General features: G+C 52.5%; 3 protein-coding genes across 11 annotated transcripts in view; 2 read left to right on the top strand and 1 right to left on the bottom strand.

The window, feature by feature from the left end:
* LOC142900097 (bestrophin-3-like) lies at window positions 1-5,574 on the bottom strand. 3 transcript variants are annotated; one of them, XM_076044134.1, is made up of 14 exons: window positions 5,318-5,572; window positions 5,061-5,223; window positions 4,427-4,521; window positions 3,878-3,965; window positions 3,663-3,808; window positions 2,968-3,122; window positions 2,753-2,830; window positions 2,441-2,575; window positions 2,009-2,089; window positions 1,638-1,789; window positions 1,453-1,543; window positions 1,220-1,338; window positions 648-899; window positions 1-573 (listed from the first exon to the last, which is right to left on the bottom strand). In XM_076044134.1, the coding sequence occupies exons 1-14, from the start codon at window positions 5,367-5,369 to the stop codon at window positions 237-239; spliced, it is 1,944 nt and encodes a 647-aa protein (XP_075900249.1). In that variant the 5' UTR covers window positions 5,370-5,572; the 3' UTR covers window positions 1-236. The 3 variants fall into 3 exon arrangements, with proteins under 3 accessions (XP_075900249.1, XP_075900248.1, XP_075900251.1); XM_076044133.1 differs by having other exon boundaries at window positions 1,441-1,543; window positions 5,318-5,570; XM_076044136.1 differs by having other exon boundaries at window positions 354-573; window positions 648-921; window positions 1,441-1,543; window positions 5,318-5,574.
* Window positions 5,575-5,930: 356 nt separating this feature from the next.
* LOC142900098 (uncharacterized) lies at window positions 5,931-8,064 on the top strand. Its single transcript, XM_076044137.1, has 6 exons — window positions 5,931-6,126; window positions 6,874-7,033; window positions 7,190-7,291; window positions 7,421-7,546; window positions 7,683-7,724; window positions 7,804-8,064. Exons 1-6 carry the CDS (start codon window positions 5,948-5,950, stop codon window positions 7,894-7,896), a joined length of 702 nt encoding a protein of 233 aa, XP_075900252.1. The 5' UTR covers window positions 5,931-5,947; the 3' UTR covers window positions 7,897-8,064.
* A 1,498-nt stretch (window positions 8,065-9,562) lies between these two features.
* shank3b (SH3 and multiple ankyrin repeat domains 3b) overlaps window positions 9,563-16,048 on the top strand; it is a 22,963-nt gene continuing 16,477 nt past the window's right edge. For 5 of the 7 annotated variants that reach the window (XR_012928856.1, XM_076044183.1, XM_076044182.1 and 2 more), the window contains exons 1-2: window positions 9,563-9,687; window positions 12,894-13,187. The gene's annotated coding sequence lies outside the window, so the exon portion shown is untranslated. The remainder of the gene's footprint in view (window positions 9,688-12,893; window positions 13,188-16,048) is intronic. The other 2 variants (XM_076044186.1, XM_076044181.1) reach the window with 1 other exon arrangement.

Raw genomic sequence — 16,048 nt, 5'->3', positions numbered from 1 at the left:
TGTGTTTGTGTTTGTATGGGCGCCCGTCTGACCAGGGCCCTCAGGTTTGGACCCTGTGTGATGTGTTGCTCCGTCAGTTCGACTGGGTCTTCAGGTCAGAGGTCAGAACTGGGTCACTGAATCCTTGCAGACCCAGAAATCCTTGGCTGTCTTCTCAAAGTTTGTAAAAAGAAATGGTGTGGGGCTGAAAACCCGGAGAACATGTTGGAGGTTCTGAACCTGCGGCTGGGTTCAGGTTAGGGTCTGAAGTCAGAGGTCGGACTCTGGGCCTCTTGGTGGCTTCCCTGCTGGTCTTCGGCCTCGCCCACTCCCTGGAAGTCCTGCTTGTGGTCGGGCCCCGGTGGCTCGGTGGGCGGGCGGCACCTGAACCGAGCCAGGCAGCGCCTCCGGTGGCGGCCCAGAGCCGAGGGGCTGGGCAAACTGCGGATCGAGCCCTTGGATGACTGCCGGGAGAACTGCAAGGAGAAGTGGCGGCCCCAGGGTCTAGCTGGGCCCCTGGGGCTGCTCAAGGTGGTCCAACGGAAGGCCCTGGGCCCCAGCTGGGTCGGGGAGACGCAGCGCAGGGAACCGTTCCTAGAGGGCAGCAAGCGTATGGTGAATGACCCGCCGGACCGGACCGCAGGCCCACGACCCGCCCACTCACTCACCTGGAGGTGCTGTGGCCCTGTGGCTCTTCGCTGGGGGAGGGGCAGCGCCCGTTCTGAGGTCTGACCGGTGCCCCATCGCCAGGGGGGGTGGACAACGGTGGCGGACTGACGACCAGCTGGGGGAAGAGGAGCGAGGACGAGCCGTCGGGGGAGGGAGGGCTGCTGCTCACCTCCCGCAGGGTGGACAGGGTGTCCAGGGGGGACACGGCCCGGGATGAGGGCTGGACCCCGTCTGTAGGGCCCGTCTGGACCCTGTGAGGATGAGTCAGTGAGTCTGTGGGTCAATGAGTGAATGAGTGAGTGATTGAATGACAGAATGAGTAGGTTAATTAACTTGGTGAGTGAGTTAGTGATTGGGTGAGTCAGTGACTTAGTCAGTGAGTGAGTCAGTGAGTTAGCCAGTCAAACAGTGAGTTAGTTACTCAAGGAGTGAGAGAGTCAGTGTGTTGGTGAGTTAATCAGTAAGTCAGTGAGTTAGTTATTGAGTGAGTGAGTGAGTCCGTGAGTTACTCAGTCAGTCAGTGAGTGAGTCAGTAAGTTAGTTAGCGAGTTTCACAAAAATTATCGCAGACCTGACTTCTGGGAAGAAGTTTCCTGTTGCATCGCTGCTGTGTCGCTTGAAGATGGGCCGAGGAGGTCGGAGGTCAGGGGGCTCCTGAACGCTCAGCAGGCGGCGGACTCGACCCAGAACCTGCAACCACATCACAGCACGGCGAGGAGTGAGTGAGTTTGGCACCGTCTCAGTGTTGATGTCTCACTGCTGACTGATTCACTGACTGATCCACCGACTCACTGACTCTGTTACCGACTCTCGGCGCAGCAGCACCGCGGGATTGTGGGGTCGTCGCCGAGCCTCCGTCACGTCGGCCTCGTCGCACTGCAGGATGTCCGAAAGTCTGAGAGACAGCAGTGAACAGGCTGAGCAACAGTGTGTGTGTGAGTGTGAGTGTGTGGTGTGTGTGTGTGTGTGTGTGTGTGTGTGAGACAGACCCCATGTCGGTGGTGGAGCCCAGGAAGGAGGGGATGCAGTAGTCGGCGGCAGCCAGTGTGTATGGTGGCCGCGCCTCGCAGTCGTTCCAGTAGATGTCTCTAGTGAGGCGAGGCAGGTTCATGTGCATCTCATCCACCGCCAGCAGGGACACCTGGGAGGGGAGAGGGCAGGGCCAGGCCGGGCACACAGGTAGTGACCTCACCACAAAGGTGAGTGTGTGTGTGTGTGTGTGTGTGTGTGTGCAGAGCCGCGTTGTTAATGGCCAATCAACAGTCTTTATTGCCAATTGGCCTGAACAGATCAGTTGTCTTTTTGTGTTTTTTTTTTTTTTTTAAGCCTGTCTGAGCGAGCGACATGATTGGCCGCTGACCTGAAGGTTCCGGTCGATGATCCAGTTGGCCTCAAAGTCATCATCGTCCTCTCCGAAAGGGTTGATCAGCTGCTCCGCCACCTGATCTCCGGGAGAACGAGTCACGCTGAACACAACTCAAAGAGGCGGTTCTGTGAGTAATTCTGCAACCTGCCACCAGGGGGAGCCACCGCTCAGACGTAGGAGAAAGCATCCAGTTGTGAGACAGATGGTGGCATTGCTAACATGGAGTCAGTCAGTGATTGAATGAGTGGATGAGTGGGTCAGTAAATCAGTGAGTCAGTCGGTCAATGAGGGAGTGAGTGGGTGAGTCAGCGAGTCAATGATTGTATTTTATACTTATACGGTATGTGCAAATAAATAAAGTCAATAAAGTAGAAAAAGTAAATAAAGTCAGTGAGTCAGTGAGTGAACCAGTGAGTCATGGCCTACCTTGAGCCAGCCGGCGTAGAAGAAGAACTGCAGCAGCGTGAAGACAGGCACGTAGAGGTCGAGGTCGGAGCCGGCGTGGAACTGACGGCCAATCAGACAGGCGAAGAAGAAGGTGTAGACGGCCAACGTGACCACCTGCAGGTGGCAGTGGTGGGGCAAGACGTTAGCGCCAGTCCTTCCTGTGTGGGTGCTGATCTGGTTACAGTAATGACTCTGCACAGGGAGGCGGAGGGTATGAGCTCTGATGTGATTAGACAATCAGCTAGATGCGTGATGGATGGATGGATGGATGGATGGTGGGGGGAGACTGGCCTGGGTGTAGACCAGCGGCACGCCCACCCAGTCGTAGCCGAACAGCGTGGCGCAGGAGGTCCGGAACAGGTTCATCTCCTGCACACACACACACACACACACACACACACACACACACACACACACACAGGCTGTGTAAGCAGCTGCAGCAGCAGCCCTCCCTCCTGCAGGGGGCAGCGTTTCTTTCAGAAGAGCAGAGGGAGGCGTCACGTCACGTTGAGGATGTTCTGCAGGTCCACGTGGTCCTGGATCCGCCCCTCCTGCTGAGCCTTGGAGGCCAAGTTGGAGAACCACACCAAGGGGATCCAGTACTTGAGGTGGGGCGAGCGGATATCCTCAAACACCTTCCTCTCCTCTGGGCTCATGAAACCTGCAGGGGGCAGCAGTGAGTCACTCGCTCCAGCGCGCGTCGCCCTTAACAGCTACATCCCAGAAGAGACCTTCGGTAACGTAGGCAACAATCGTGTGGTACGGACACTGAAACTGGAACTGAATACAAAAAGGAAATTGATGACTGAAATGTGTTTTTTCCTCAAACCATCCTTTGGTCCTCGCTGGGTCTCATGTTGCAGGCTAAGGAATAATGGATCTGGAAGCAGCCCTCAGAGTCCTAATTGGCCAATAATGAGCCAATCCCTGAGGCCACATCAGCTCAAGGAAGGAAACACAGCAGATGAACTCCATCCGACTCTTAATTCCCCAGCTAGGAGGGGCTGAGGGCCAGGTGGGAGGAGCTGAGACCAGGTGGGAGGAGCTAAGATCAGATGGGAGTGGCTGAGACCAGTTGGGTGGGGCCAAGGACAGATGGGAGGGGCTGAGGGACAGGTGGGTAGGGTCAAAGGACAGGAGGGAGGAGCTGAGGACCAGGAGGGAGGGGCTAAACTCCAGTGGGGGAGGGGCTCTCTCTCACCTGCCTCCACCAGGTGGTCCATGGTGGGAAAGCGCTTGCAAACTGCGGTGCTCACGGAGCGCAGGATGAGCAGCGAGGTCAGGTTGACGTAGCGCACCAGCGTGCGGCGCAGCAGGCGGCCGTACTCGTCCCGACCGTGGACGCAGCTGCACGGGAAAACGTGTTAGACGTTTCTGCGAAAAAAGGAAAAAACCCCTGCGAGGCCGTGAAGGTACCTTGAGATGAGGAACATGAGGCGATCCGGCCAGGGCAGGTTCACAAACTGGTTCCACCAGCGGTTCACCACCAGGGTCACGTAAAAACCTGAGTCAAGGAGCGGAAAATCTCAAAGCCTGAATCCTGACTCTAAAAACTAGCAACTCCCGAAAGAAAAATGTTGATTTCTGTGTGAACTCCACTTCCTGTTTTCTCTGCAAGTAAACAAACGGGAAGTAACCGTGAGCAGGCTGAATCGGGCTGCAGATCCGATAAACAAACTCCAGTCCTGCTTTTAGCCTTTAATGATCTGTTTCCATTAGCAGCAGGCAGCTAATGAGGCAACCAAATCCCCTGTCTGTCTGTCTGTCTGTCTGTCTGTACTTCATCACAAATGGAGGAAACACTCATTCACTCAACAAAAAGTACGTAAAAAGGTAAAAAAAAGAAAAAAAAAAAGAACTGTACGTAACCTCTTAACGTGTTTTAACCTTTCAAAGATATTGACAGGTAGATTGAAAGATTGTTGTTTTTGTGTGACATTGCTACTTGTTGGCGCGCAGACATACCCAGGACGAAGGTGACGGGAATCTGCTCCGCATATTTGTCGCAGTACACGGAGAGTTTTTTGAACAGCGTCTTCTGGTGTTCGTTGAGAAGGAGTCTGCACAAACACAAATGAACGCCACCTGTGAATGCGGTTCATACCGATGTCGTGCTTTCACTTCTTGCTCACGCTGCCGGAACAGATGCTAAGGTGCTAACCTGTCTCTTTAGTGTCAGTAACCTCCATGCTAATCTCCTTCTTTATCACTTTCTTTATCAACTGGAAGTGGTGGGGCTTCCTCCTTACTACCTACCTTTGTTTTTAGCATCAGAAGCTAAAAGCCTCAGAGCCTTTGACCCCACCGTTCAGGTACAGAGCGGAAAAATGTTTCTCAACACTAGCATAGAATAGAAAATGGGGGGGGGGGGGGGGGGGGTGTAGAGTGGGGAGGGCAGCGTTGACATCTGCAGGAAGAGGGAGGGATTGCAAGTTTGGAAGGAGTTGGTAGGGGTTTATGTAAGAAAAATTGGCAAGACATGCAAAAGGAGGATGAATACCTCCAGGAGGCACACAAGCATGTGATGGGGACTATTTGAAGAGGTGGATTGATCTACACTGGTTGCCCTGGTGTGTGTGTGTGTGTGTGTGTGTGTGACCTGTATACGAGGCTCAATCCGGTGTAGAGCAGCACAAACAGAGCAAACTCTCGGTACAGCAGCTTGTAGATGCTTCCCCTCCAGCGCAGCAGCAGCCGGTGGAAAGTGAAGAAGGAGGCGTTGGCGACTTTACTGGAGTAGGTGACCGTCATTCTGAGACACACTGGACACACACACACACACACAGGCACGAAAAAGAATTCATCTTCTTCACAAGGGGAAAAAAACTCATTTTTTTCCCTTGAAAAGCAACTTACAGGTGTTGTTTTCTTTTTGTCGGGCTTCTTCTTCTCTGGTTCCAAATGTCATCCAGCAGCAGCTTCAGCCTCATCCCTCTGTCTCACTCTCTCTCTCTCCCTGCTCTCTGTGCAGTGCTGCTGCCCAGTCTCACACACACACACACACACACACACACACACACACACACACACACACACACACTGTTGAAATGTTTAGCTCACCAGATCATCCATATAACACGCGCATGTGTGTGTGTGTGTGTTAATAGACGGCAGGCAAACACACATAAATAGAAACAACTGTCACGTGATTTATTCAGTCAGTCATATTTTTAATCAAAAGGCACTGGGGTCAGAGGGAGGCAGCTGAGTCTCACAGGAATAAAGTGCTGACTAAAATTAACAATTAATTAATGAATTAATTTATCAAATTAATTGTTGAACGCTTTAACGTCGCCAATCGTTGTCACGCTTTACGCAAGACGATTGTGATGTCAGAAAAGACGTGCGTTGTTCTATTTAAGGTGAAGTTTTCTTTTGAAACCGGGCAGGTCCAGCAGAGAAACAGCAGCAGAGTGAGACGTCCTGGCCGTTCAAGCTGTTCGTCACTTCCAACGCATGCGCACCGCCACCGCCGGGCCGCTTATCATGTCCGCTAACACTGCTCTCCGGTCGGTGGGTCGACTCTTCCAGGCGGCGCCCGGCGCTGGTTCGCCGCTCCGCCAGCTGCTCCCAGGTCGCCGTCAGAGCTCCGCCCCGGAAGTTAGATTCGCGCGGAAAACTCAAGCCCCGATAGCTCACGGCGGTAGAAAGTTTGGAAGCCAGAGGTAAGAAGAAGAAAAGCCCAACAACACCAACAATTCTGCTTCAACTTTTTAAACTACACTACTCGCTCTGCTAGCTAGCAGGCTAGCTGTTATCCTAGCCGCTAACGCTGATGGGGAGCCATGTGCGGCTGCGTGAACGCGATGCTTTTGGGTGTAGTTGGTTTCTGGTTGGATGCTGGAGCCGCGTCTCCTTCTGGCTCGGTTTATCCGCCAGGCGGCGGCCTGAGGGCGGTCAGCGGTGCCAGCCAGACCTGCTGCGAACCCACACAGAGCGGCTCCACTTCCATCACTTCAACATGACACAAGCTGTTTAAAACTGTGAGCAAGGAAACCCTGTTGTCGGTGCTGCTGTGGGCTAATGAATTAATGACGTTAGCAGGTGGTCTTGCGTTCACGGAGGCCACGTGACCGGGGAACGTTTCAGAACCCCCCCTCTCAGTCCATGTTGGTTTTTGTGCCGAAGTTTTCCCCAAATGTAATGTGGTTTCGGAAGTCTGGAATCGATGGAATTGGTGAACCGGCATCGCGGTGATTTCAGGTTGCAGTTTACTGGGTCACATGACGTGTTGTTTCCCTAAAATCAATCAATAAATAAACTTCCTGGATATAAAATAAAGGAAACACGAAATATGTACACACACGTATGTTGCTATTATTTGTTGTTATTTAGTGTGTGTGTGTGTGTGTGTGTGTGTGTGTGTGTGTGCATATATATTTGAAATATATACTATTTTTTTCTTTAAACAGAGTCATGCCATCCAACGTGGAAATCAAAGCCAAGGTTAGCAACCCGGATCAGTTTGCGGGGAAGGCCGCCAGCCTCAGCCAATCAGAAGGCACCATCATCAGGCAGCACGACACCTTCTTTGAGGGCGCCAGGGGGCGCCTGAAGCTGCGGGACTTCATGGTACTGTGAGAGGGGGCAGAGGGTGAAACTGGTCTTTGGGCTCCACGTGGTGGTTGTTGGGAGTACTGCACCAGAATTGTGTGTGTGTGTGTGTGTGTGTGTGTGTGTGTGTGTGTGTGTGTGTGTGTGTGTGTGTGTGTGTGTGTGTGTCACCAGAATGGCTCGGGTCAGCTGATCTACTACGATCGTCCTGACACGGATGGACCCAAACTGTCCCGTTACTCCATCAGTCCCACCAGCGACCCCTCCAGTCTGAGGGTAAAACAGCAGCCTTAAAGTGTCAGCGTGTCAGTGATGCTGTGTGTGTCATTCACTGTGTGTGTGTGTGTGTGTGTGTGTGTGTGTGTGTGTGTGTGTGTGTGTGTGTGTGTGTGTGTGTGTGTGTAGAACGTGCTCTCAGATGCTCTAGGTATTAAAGGAGAGGTGAAGAAAGAGCGGCGCCTCTTTCTGATTGGTCAGACCAGAGTTCACCTGGATGCAGTGGAGGAACTGGGAGACTACATGGAACTGGAGGTCACACACACACACACACACACACAGAATGAGAAAATAAGTCAGCAGTAAAAGTTATGAGCAATACTCAAAGGTTGAATCGGGAAGTGTTCAGTGACCAGTGGGCGTGGCCGGTGACCTGTGGGTGTGTCTCCAGGTGGTGATGCGTCCGGACCAGACGGTGGAGGAGGGACAGAAGGTGAAGGAGCAGCTGGTCGTCTGTGTGTTTGTTTGTCGTGTTTTGTTGTGGTCTTTACTTGACGGTCTTTTCTGCCCAGGTGGCCGAAGACCTGATGGAGAAGCTGGGCGTGGCCAAGGAGAGCCTGGTGACTGGAGCCTACATGGACCTGCTGCTGAAGGGGACCAAGTAGACCTGAAGAAGAACCAAACCAACAAACCAAACACACGTGCACCTTTTTGTCTTGGACCATTTTTTTTTTATAGCTGTATAGTGGCTGGAGTATTTTTGTAGACCTTGTTCATGTTTGGATGTGATGAGTCACATGATGTCAGGCTCAATAAACGAGCCCAGAGCTGAACCACCGCCGTCTGTTTCCTGCCTCTACCGCTAACAAAACCAATGCTAACTGTGTGTGTGTGTGTGTGTGTGTGTGTGTGTGTGTGTGTGTGTGTGTGTGTGTGTGTGTGTGTGTGTGTGTGTGTGTGTGTGTGTGTGTGTGTGTGTGTGTGTGTGTGTGTGTGTGTGTGTGTGCGTGCGTGCTGTCCATGGTGTTGTCGTCCTGCAGCGCCTGAACGCACCTCGGACGCTCGCCTGTCAAACAGGCCTGAATCTCCTGCAGGTTGCTGGTTGCCATGGAAACTGGACGGTTTCGTCAGACCTGTGTGCCACCGCCGTCAAATTAAAATGTAAATCCCTTAAGTCAAGTGCACCCCCCCCCCCCCGCCCTCCAAGCTGTGATTTCAGCATGTTTTTAATAGTAATGGTAATAATAATAATGTAGTACAAAGACAGAAAATCACAGCCAGTCGCTACAGTGTTGGATGAAGCGACTGCTCTCTGCTCTCAGGTCAGTTCAGACTGGTTTAGACTGAGGCCTTCTGGGAGGGAGTGTAGGGAGGCATTAAGTCCAGCAGAGGGCACAGTAGCACAGAGGTAGGTTCTACGGTGAGGTTGTTGGATGAACTTTATTTTTTATGGAAACGTTGCACTTTGTTGCAGCTTTTCCAGCAGGCATCGAATGTCACATTTTGGTACTTTGAAATAATGTAAAACAATACAAGAATATTCATTTTTTTAAAATATATATTTTGATGCTGATTGTGAACATGAAATCAGTTGATTTAGTTCAATAGTTTTACAATAAGACTGAGACAAGTTTTTTTTTTTGTTGCTATAGATCTCTCTATGGTGTCTTTTGCATATTTGGTGTACATCTGTTGTGTCACCTGTCGACACTTTGCCGTACGTCTCTGCGTCATTGTGGCCCCCTTGTGGCCGGTTGCAGTATCACTCTGCTGAAACTCGAATCTCCATGACGATTACAAGGAGTTCTCGTCACGCCGACGTTCAGCCGTAGCCCCGGCTCACTTTGATTGGCTGTCAGATTGAGGGGGCGGGGTAACCAATGCACACACTGTTGGAGCTGCAGCTAGTTAGCTGTTAGCACGCTAGCACCAGCGGCGGGGAAGACACACGGGGAATGGTCATGTGACTGCTGCTGCTGCTTTGGTGCTGACTCTGACCCCCCCGTCCCCCCTCTCCTCATGGTTTCCATGGCGACGAGGCCGCTCCTCCACTCCCACGCTGCTCACCCCCCCTCTCTCACTTACTGAAGAGAGAGAGAGAAAGAGAGAGAGAGAGAGAGGTGTGTTTTCTAACCCACGCACTAGAGTGGGAGACGGCGTGCACACTCACACGTGCGCACGCACACACACACACACACACTCCTCACAGAGAGTGTGTCATGCTAGCAGTGTGTGGGCTGAACGGACCAGCCTTCCACTCATCCTGCCTCTCTCTCTCTCTCTCTCTCACTCTCTCTCCTTCCCTCTCTTCTCTCGTCTCCAGATACACCTCCTCTTCCTCCTCCTCCTACTCCTCCTCCTCTCTTTCCACTCTGCATCGTCCCTCTCCTCCATCAGTTCCCTTTTCCTCCTCCAGTTTGTCCATCATGGTGGAGAAGCAGCCGCTGATCTTCTGGGTGAGTCTGTGTGTGTGTGTGTGTGTGTGTGTTTCTGCTCTGTAACTTTAAAAGTCATTCATCGCCCTCACTCCTCTCCTTTCATCCCTCCGTCCAGGTCTTTCCTCTTCTCCTCTCTGACTTTTCCTCCTCCACCTCCTCCATCCTTCCTTCCTTCTTTCCTTCCTTCCTTCGTCCACTGTGTCCTTTTCCACCTTCTCATCCTCTCGTTTCATCCTTCTTTCTGTATTTTGCATTTCACACTTCCACTCTCTCTATCCATCCATCCATCCTCCTCTGTTCCCCTGTTCTTTCCATCCTCCCTCTTTCATCGATTTCTCCCTCTGTCCGATCCATCGCGCTGGTTCCCTCTCCTCCTCCCCCACACCTCCCTCTCCTCTCTCAGGTGTTCCCTTGCTTCCTCTTCCTCCTTTCCTCCTAACTTCCTCTCGTCCTCTCCTTCACCCTTTTCTCACTTCTTTTGCTAACTTCTCCCTCTTCTCTCCCTCCCTCCTTCCTTTCTTGCCCTCCTCAACTCACCGTCACCTCCTTTTTTGCCCCATTTTCTTCCCCCTCTCTTCCTCTCCTCCTCCACTTCCTGCCGCCACCTCTCCCATTCCTCCCGTCTTTTCTCACCGTCTACCTCCATCTTCTCCAGCCCTCCCTCCACTTGCTCATCCCTTCTTTCCCCCTGGACTCTTTCTTTTCATTTCCCTCCCTATCTCTGCCCTCCTCTTCATTATTTCCTCTTCCTCTTTCCCCTGGCTTGCTTTGCTCTGCCGTCCTGTGTGTGTTATGTAAGCAGCAGCAGCAGCAGCAGCAGCAGCAGCAGCAGCAGAGTGTGTAGGCCGTGGTCTCAGACCGAGATGATCTGAAAATCCAACACTTCAAACAGGAAGTGGAAATGAGTCTCCTCCTCCTCCTCCTCCTCTTCCTCCTCCTCATCCTGCTGCTGCTGCACCAGGTTGCCTTCGCATCACCTTGTTTTTGACACATGGGTGTCAAAACTTCAGATGGTCTTCAGATGGTCAGAGGTCATCTCAGGCACACCTCTCCCTTCAGGCTGTGTGTGTGTGTGTGTGTGTGTGTGTGTGTGTGTGTGTGTGTGTGTGTGTGTGTGTGTGTCTGTAGCAGCTGTAAGATGACAGTGTTTAAAAAACCAGAACAGCTCATCTGTAGTTGCCTCTTCCTCTTCCTCCTCCTCCTCCTCCTCCTCTTCCTCCTCCCCCTCCTCTGCTGCACCTGTAGCTCTCAATAGTGAACAGACAGGAGCCACATTTCATCACCTGGGCATCAGCAGAGCTAAGTCTGCTAGCGCGCTAGCCGGCTGCTAGCAAAAATAGCTCTGCTGAGGAGTCCGCTGGAGAAAAATGTCTTCCTGCTGATGTTCCTCATCTCGCTGGAACCTCCTCTCAATTTGTTTTTAGGTCAGGCCTTGTTTTTGTTTTTTTATCCCCAGAACCACCGGCATTAAAAAAAATGTGTATCTTTCTTTCCTACCGCGTTACGTTGCGTTTTGTTCGAAACCAATCCGTCCTTTACTGGGACGTGAACGACAGACATGGAAACCGTAGCTGCAACCGGCTGCTGCCGCGTCGACACGTGACACTCAAAGAGACACAAGTCAAAGGTCGGCGTTGGCAAGCGGAGCCGGGGAGGGGTGCGTAGGGGATTAGCCCGGTGTTTTTGACGTCCAGTCAAGGACACACGGCCGACTTCAATCCACACCTTCAGTCCTCAGCGGACGTTCAGACAGAGACAGAGAGTCCGAGAGGATCTGCTGATTCCTGCTGATGTGAGATACATGACGAGTGTGTCCGTGTGTGTGTGTGTGTGTGTGTGTGTGTGTGTGTGTGTGTGTCAGAGAGACAGAGAGATGATAATACAGTGTGTAAAATGAGCTCCTGCCATTGGTTACCATGGTAATGGCCAAGGGAGCTACATTTTCAGCACACACACACACACACTCGCAATGGCTTGTTTCACACCTAACAATGAAAAGCATCTTTGTGATACGACCACAAACTCGTTCCTTCATTCGTTTGTTTGTTCGTTCGCCTCCAAACTGAGCCGAGGAGTCGAATCAGAGGCAGAGGATGCTGATATTATTCAGAGTGACGCCGGGGGTAGGGTTGCCGGGGGGGGTGGGGGTGGGGGTGGGGGTTGCTGCCACTCATGCAAATGTATTTAAATGTTGCCTCAACTTGACTAAAAGCTTCCAGCGAGACGCTTCATGCAGAAAACGTCAAAATTAGCTGCAATTAACTGTGAATTAAAATGAGCTTGAACACCAACAGACAATCTGGACAGGCCACACACAACACACACCCGCATATAGTGTGTGTGTGAGTGCGTGTGTGTGTGTGTGTGTGTGTGCGTGTGTGTGTGTGTGTGTGTGTGTGTGTTATCAGTGCTGTCCAGCTTTTTCCTGCCAAACATCCGTTGACTTGGCAATGCAGACGGGAAACAGGAAGTGTGAGTCACAGGAAGTACTTCTAATCTTTGTCAAGTCCCCCCCCTGCCCCCCCCCCAAAAAAAAATGGGGTTTCCAACTTGATTCAACACCTCACCCTCTCCCCCCCCGCCCCCACCTCAACCCCTGACCAGCACTACCAGCCTTCACTCAGCTGGCTAGGCTAACACGTTGGCAGGCCTTTAGCAGTGCTCCAGGTCTCGGCGGTCCTGCTAAGCTGCTAATGTTGCTTTAATGCTAACGCTAGGTTATATGTTGTCTGCCAGCCAGCCAAAACGCTAGCTTCTATGCTAAACATCAGACTGACGAATCCAACCACCTGCTGTCTCCAAAGTTTAACAAAAATAACAAACAACAAAAGGGCAGGATGCTAAGCGCTAACCGGGCTAGCCTGCACACAGGAACAGGAAGTGAGAGAGAGCAGCGTGGAGACCAGGAGGTGGGCGTTGCGCTGCGTCTTCGTTGCCATGCTGACGGTGGGGGGTGCGAGCGTCACGTTGTGTAACCGACACAACCTGAAACGGCCTCCGTAACATACACACGCGCACACACACACACACACACACACACGCAAACGCACACAACCGGGGCTGACCCACTTCCATCCAGTCTCTTCTTCATCTTCTTCTTCTTCTCCTCATTTGTTTTTTTTTAACTCTCCTCCCCCACCCTCCCTATGTTTCCTTCCTCACCCGCCTCCCCCCACCCCCACCTTCCTGCCCGCTCTTCCTCCGTTCTTCCTCCCTCTCCACAGGATGGGCAGGGTCGCTCCCACAACTCAGTCTGAAAGTCCCGCAACTCTCACCGCCACCGCCGCACAGCCGCAAAAACCAGCCGCATCCAGCCGCCAGCAGCAGCCGCTAGCAGCAGCAGCTCCAGAACCTTCACCAGAACCTTCACCAGAACCCTCCAGCAGCCAGAAGCCAGAGGTCCCAGAAGCAGGGTGGGAGCGAGCAGTTTAGTCAGACGAACTCTGAGGCCACCACAGACCAGTGGGGAAGAACCAGTGTCGGCTGCTGGAACAGTTTGATGGGACTGCTGACAATAGGTGAGTGACCGGCCGTCATCGCTGGGCTAACTGGAGCCCGGTCGCTTTGATCCGGATCACCGACAACGGTTGAACTCCTGCCGCTTCTCATCCACACGCCTGTCCAAACTGACTAACTCAGCAGGGGGATTTGGGAGTAATCCGTTCCAGATGTGGCCAGCAGGGGGCAGCGGGGTTGTTTGTCGGTGGTCTGGAAAAAAATGTTTCCGTTTGTTTACGCTCCTGCGTTGCATTTTGACCGCAAACGTCGTCAGAAACTCTAAAATAGCTTGACCTTTGACCTGGCTCAGAAATAAACCCTTTGGCTTATTTAAAATTCTTTGATTGGCCACGGGATGGCGCTAATTTTCAAAGTAGCTCTTCTACAGAGTTAAATTGACTCCTCAAACGGCGAACGCGCCTCAAATTGTTGTGCTAGCAGTGTGCTAGTGGGCTAACAGGCTAATGATAGCAGCCAGCCCGTGCTGATCAGCTGACCAGGGATCAGTAAGCCGGACAATCATCGGTGTGTATGTGTGTGTGTGCGTGTGTGTGTGTGTGTGTTCTACACAACCTCAAACACTCAACACCTCCCACCAAACAGACAGGAAGTAAAAAAAAAAAAAAAAAAAATCACCACGACTACTTTTTCAGGTCGACCAATCAGAAAGTGAGTGTCTCTGACCAGCTAGCCGGCGTGCTAAGCTAGCAGACGTAGCCATGATGTTAAACTAAAATCCCGGCCGCCAGGTGTTGACTCGCTGAGCTCTCCAATCGTTTAGTTTGGTCTGAGTTCTGAAGATCAACCAGGAGGTTCTGATCACCTCCTGCTCCTCCTCCTCCCCCTGCCGCTCCCCCTCCCCCTCCCTCTCCTCTTCCTGCTTCTTCGTTCTCCTACTCCTGCTCCTCCTCCTCCTCCTCCTCCTGCTCCTCCTGCTCCTGCAGAAGCTCTTTAGTGGAGGTCAGTTCCCTCTCTGCCGGTCTCATCCTCTCTCTGCTCTGGAAGGGTTGTTGGCTTTTTTCTTTCTGATGTGCTGAAGTTGTGGCTGCCCACCACCGTGTGCAGGCTGCGTGGGAGGACGACGCAACGGCTGCTCGGGACAAACGCAGGAAATGATCCAAAAAAAAGAGAAAGAGAAAGAGAAAAGTGACCCACAGTTATTTCAGGAAGAAGCCTCCTCCTCCTCCTCCTCCTCCTTCTCCACCTCCTCTTCTTGCTACGGCAGCAGCTCCAGGTTCTCCAGCAGGACCAGGCTGGATGTGATGTGATGTGATGTGATGGGGCCGACCGTCTCCAGGCAGACCGGGGAGCTCAGGGTTTGAATGGTGGGCGGGGCCAGGGGGCGCTCAGCTCGGAAAACGGAAAACCAGGAAGTAGTCGGGACCGGCTGAGAGTCGCAGTAATCCGCGAGCTAATCAGCAGCAGCAGCAGCAGCGTGTTTACTGTGGGCGACCTGTCAAAACACAGCGGGGCCGGTCACATGATCCGCTCGCCGCTCGTGTTCCCGCCGCCATCGACAACTCACACAACACACAAGGACACACAACAGAGCCGATTAAATGGCTGCAAGCGGCAAAAATCTCTGTTGACACACGTTTGTCCTGGTCCGGTTCCACACACACACACACACACACACACACACACACACACACACACACACACACAAACACACACAGGGTCTGATCTGTGGCACCAGCAGGTCGACTTCTTCTTCTCTAACTTCCTGTTGGTTGGCTCCAGTCAGACACACAGACAGACAGATAGACAGACAGTCAGTCAAATAGACAGACAGACAGACAGATGGACAGACAGTCAGTCAAATAGACAGACAGATGGACGGACAGACAGACAGACAGACAGACAGATGGACGGACAGACACACAGGTGGACAGACGGACGGACAGACAGTCAGACACACAGACAGATGGATGGACAGACAGACAGACACACAGACAGATGGACGGACGTCATGTGACCTCCCTCCATCAGACTTCACAGCTTCTTCTGTGAACCGCCAGCAGTCTCACACCGTCCTCCAGCCATTAGTCACGTCGCTTTAGTCACAGCTGCTGCTGCTGCTGCTGCTGCTGCTGCTGCTTGGCGGCGGTGGTGGTGGTGGTGGTGGTGGTGGGCGGAGCCACCTTGTCAGATGCCAGTCAAAGCAGAGGACCCGAAGATCCTCTTGGAGGCTTGCACTTCCTGTTTCTGACCAGCGGGCGGAGTTTGGCATACAATCCCTGACAATCACCTCCTGGAGGCCACTCAGCGTCTTTGGACCGAGTCACATGATCAGACCCGGGGCACCTGAGGGCAGCAGCCCAAAGAAGAAGAAGAGAAACCCGGATGTCGGCGCCACCTGCTGGTCAAGAACTGGAAATAATCCTCGACGAGCACATCATCCCGTCAAACCTACAGAACTGTGGGGGAGGGGAGGGGCATCCCGTAGTGAGGGGTGGGGGGGTTGACTACTTATAAAACCCCCCCCCAAAAAAACAGGAAGTGTGAGCGCTGCTCCAGCGTTGCCGTGGCAACAGCGAACCTGCAGATCAGGGGGGCTTCTCTCTCTCTCTGTCACACACACACACTCTCTCTCTTGCTCTTTCTCTCACTGTGAGTTGAGATTCTCTACTGATCCTGTTTCCATGGCAACACCCCCCCCCCCTCATAAACCTCCCAAAACCCCCCACCCACTTCCAGCTGATGCTTACTGTGCTGATTAACGAAGGAGTTTGTGGTACAGATGGAACCCAGTCAACTGGGTGGCTGTCAGGGCGTTGAGGGGGCGAAGCTAATTGTTGACTGGATAATTGATGAAGTTTTTTTATCGTCTCATTAAAGGGTTGTATTATATAAAATAAAACGACTTTTCCAGCTCTTGAAC

Source organism: Nelusetta ayraudi, unplaced genomic scaffold, assembly GCF_046127955.1.
Source record: "Nelusetta ayraudi isolate G7.1 ecotype Tasmania unplaced genomic scaffold, CSIRO-AGI_Nayr_v1 ptg000079l, whole genome shotgun sequence".
Classification (NCBI taxonomy): domain Eukaryota; kingdom Metazoa; phylum Chordata; class Actinopteri; order Tetraodontiformes; family Monacanthidae; genus Nelusetta; species Nelusetta ayraudi.
This window is presented reverse-complemented; position numbering and strand designations above follow the sequence as displayed.

Coding starts and splice junctions, on each gene's coding strand:
- LOC142900097 (XM_076044133.1), bottom strand. CDS start 5,369: ATGACATTTGGAACCAGAGAAGAAGAAGCCCGACAAAAAGAAAACAAC. Junction 2,831..2,967: donor ACCTGCAGAACATCCTCAAC/GTGACGTGACGC, acceptor GTGTGTGTGCAG/GAGATGAACCTGTTCCGGAC. Junction 2,576..2,752: donor TGCCGCTGGTCTACACCCAG/GCCAGTCTCCCC, acceptor TGCCACCTGCAG/GTGGTCACGTTGGCCGTCTA.
- LOC142900098 (XM_076044137.1), top strand. CDS start 5,948: ATGTCCGCTAACACTGCTCTCCGGTCGGTGGGTCGACTCTTCCAGGCG. Junction 7,034..7,189: donor TGAAGCTGCGGGACTTCATG/GTACTGTGAGAG, acceptor GTGTGTCACCAG/AATGGCTCGGGTCAGCTGAT. Junction 7,547..7,682: donor GAGACTACATGGAACTGGAG/GTCACACACACA, acceptor GTGTGTCTCCAG/GTGGTGATGCGTCCGGACCA.